The sequence below is a fragment of the Erigeron canadensis genome, chromosome 4 (genome assembly GCF_010389155.1).
Source record: "Erigeron canadensis isolate Cc75 chromosome 4, C_canadensis_v1, whole genome shotgun sequence".
In the NCBI taxonomy this organism is placed as follows: Eukaryota; Viridiplantae; Streptophyta; class Magnoliopsida; order Asterales; family Asteraceae; genus Erigeron; species Erigeron canadensis.
The window spans coordinates 20589564-20592588 of record NC_057764.1 but is presented as its reverse complement, the minus strand read 5'-3'; the positions used below and the strand labels follow the sequence as shown (position 1 = coordinate 20592588).

The 3025-nt window shown below is 32.8% G+C and overlaps 1 protein-coding gene across 1 annotated transcript; it reads left to right on the top strand.

Moving 5' to 3' along the window:
• On the top strand, positions 1 to 2736 carry LOC122597126 (WUSCHEL-related homeobox 9-like). The gene is made up of 4 exons (XM_043769758.1): positions 1 to 139; positions 536 to 1315; positions 1542 to 1792; positions 2731 to 2736. Exons 1-4 carry the CDS (start codon positions 1 to 3, stop codon positions 2734 to 2736), a joined length of 1176 nt encoding a protein of 391 aa, XP_043625693.1.
• The last annotated feature ends 289 nt before the right edge of the window (positions 2737 to 3025 follow it).

Sequence of the window (3025 nt, the reverse complement as noted above, 5' to 3'; positions counted from 1 at the left end):
ATGGCTTCATCAAATAGGCACTGGCCTAGTATGTTCAAATCAAAACCCACCTACACTACCAATCATCAAGATCACCACCAATGGCAGACTACTCCTCATCATCATGCTCCTCCTGCCACCCTCAAATCATACACTTCTGGTAACTTTTTTCTCTTTCTAATTTATCTCACTACTTAATTAATTATACTTATATATAATCATGATCAGGTGATAATTACATGATGATTAGCTATTCTCATATTTTTTTTCAATTAATTGTATACTGGTTATTATATTTAAATTCTATATATATATTTATATCAAACAATTTTCTTTAATTTTTTGTGTAATAAAAACAAAATGGTGCATGTACATTTGTTCCGGATAGTTTTGTAATGATGATGAAATATATACGTTACTGTTTCCATAATCTTATGCACACATCCGGAAAAAGAGATAATAATGTTGCATACGTTACAATATGTAAAAGCTTTATTTTATTATATACTCTATTTTGCTTACAGAAACTAATATTATTATTGATTGAATATGACAGGAAATGACGAAAGGACCCCTGAACCAAAGCCAAGATGGAACCCTAAACCGGAGCAAATCCGGATCCTGGAGTCCATTTTCAACTCAGGGTTGGTGAATCCTCCAAGAGATGAAATCCGAAGAATCCGAGCACGGTTACAAGAGTACGGTCAAGTCGGCGACGCCAACGTCTTCTACTGGTTCCAAAACAGGAAGTCAAGGAGCAAACACAAGAACCGTCACCTTGCTAAGTCGCAAACCAACCAAACTCAGTCGGTTGCTACCAAGGCGGTGGCAGCAACCACCTCGTCTTCTTCGTCATCTGACAAGTCATCGTCTAAGTCAATTGAGTTCTTTCTGAACTCCCCTACTGTTTCGGTTAACCAACCCCAAACCTTTTTTGCTGGTGGGGCTCACAGTCAGCCCCACCAGCAACAGCATCACGGGGAGTTCTTTCAAGAACCTTACTTTTTCCCCGTGGGCCAGACACAACAACAGGCCCCTTCTCCTACAAGTTTCACACAAGGGTTTTGTTTTTCGGAGCTAGGAAGTATGATTAGTAGTCGAGAAAATCATCACCATCAAACGGTCGTTAGTAGCTCCGAGATGTTACTTACTGATTTGATGATAAATCATCAATATGGAAACCCTTCTAAAAACAACTCTAAAAACAAAGAAATTGAAGAAGAAAGTATCATGAAAATGTTCACTACTCCCTCCACTTCTTTCACACCACCACCACAACCACTAACAATTCCTAGTATAACTATTGCTCCATCAACAACTATCAATGATATTCAAGGTCTCTATTTTCATCATTTTTTATATTGTCCTTCCATTTCTTTTAGTTTTAGTAATTAAATATTCATGTATTTTATAACCTTTTACATGTAAATAGAAGACAAACAGGCTGCGTTGCTAATTTTTTTTTATAACAAAACCAAGACGTTTAAAAACTATATATATTCATGGATTTTGACTTCATATATAACATTTCTTTAGTAATATCATAGTGTGTTGAAATGTAGGTGTTGAAGAACTTGAAACCGGAAAAACCATTGTGTTTATCAACGATATGCCGTTTGAGGTGGCGGTTGGACCGTTTAACGTGAAAGAGGCGTTTGGTGGTGATGCGGTGCTAATCGATTCATCCGGGCAGACGGTGGTGACAAATGAGTGGGGGGTCACAGTCCAGTCCCTTCAGCATGGTGCATTTTACTACCTGGTGCGACCTGCTTTCACATATGATCATAATGCTGCTACTACTACTGTAGATTTGGTACATTCCCATACCTTTTCTTTTGTTTGTTTGAGGAAATAAATAAAAGTACATAGTAAAATAATATGTCTTGTGAATTTGAGGATCTATGTTACAAAATTAATGACCAGAGAGCTGAGTATTATCAAAAAATGTGACATCTCATTATTTCCATGTTTCATTCAAATCCAAATGTGTAATAAAGTGTTTTTTTTTTTGTTTCTAATTACTAGTAGTGTTTTTCTATTAAAATTTTTATGCTGTTAACAAAAGTGAATTGAAATACATATATTTATAGTTCAAACTAAAATTTTTTTTTTTTTTGAAAAGAAATAGAATTACGTATTTATTTATAAGTTTATATAAGTATTATAGTAATTAATTTAACAACAACAATAATACTACAGTTAATTACTAAGTGGAATTTAATAAATATAAATAAGTTAATTAATCTTTTTTTATTTTAATCTTTAATTGGATATACCGTACATTTGGTAATTCTATTCATTTTTTATTTATAACCAAACATGTAAATCTAGGTAATTATTACAACATTTTGGGATTTGAGAAATCTATTTTATAGAAGTTGTAGCTCAAAATACTAACAATTTTATGAATGAAATATAAAATGGTTTCTGAACAAAAAAAAAGAAATATATTTCAATTCATTATCCATGTAAATATGCTAACAGTACATGTGATTTGATGATTAGTGCCAAGACGATGTGACAAATCCTTTTATATCATGTATATATATGTGCATCTATTTCATGACAATTAAGTCTGTACAATAGATCCTAGTGATGAGTATATTGTCAATTTGTCATACTGCTATGACACCCGTCAATAATAGAGTTTTTTTTGACACATAAAATGTCTTGCTAGATTAAGGATATATTATGTAATTATCTTGTATAGTGTATCTAATTCATAGTCTTTTTATTTTTTGATCTTTGCAGATTTAGAAAAAAGTGGAGCACAAGGACTGAGGAAACTATCTTTTACTTTGGGATTTTATTTTACTTTTTTATTGTTCGTATTCTCATATTCTCAAGTTGGGTTATTAACTAGTATCAGTGTAGTATGAGTTTGTGAACCTTTAGTTAATTAAGAATATTATGTATGGATATGATGATATGTAAGGTCTTGTTATATGTATATTTTTCTGCATCATCATCTAGCGAGAATTAAATTAAAATGGACGCTTCATTATCCTCATGACGGCATCAAGCTAGCTAGCTATAGGCCCGCGGC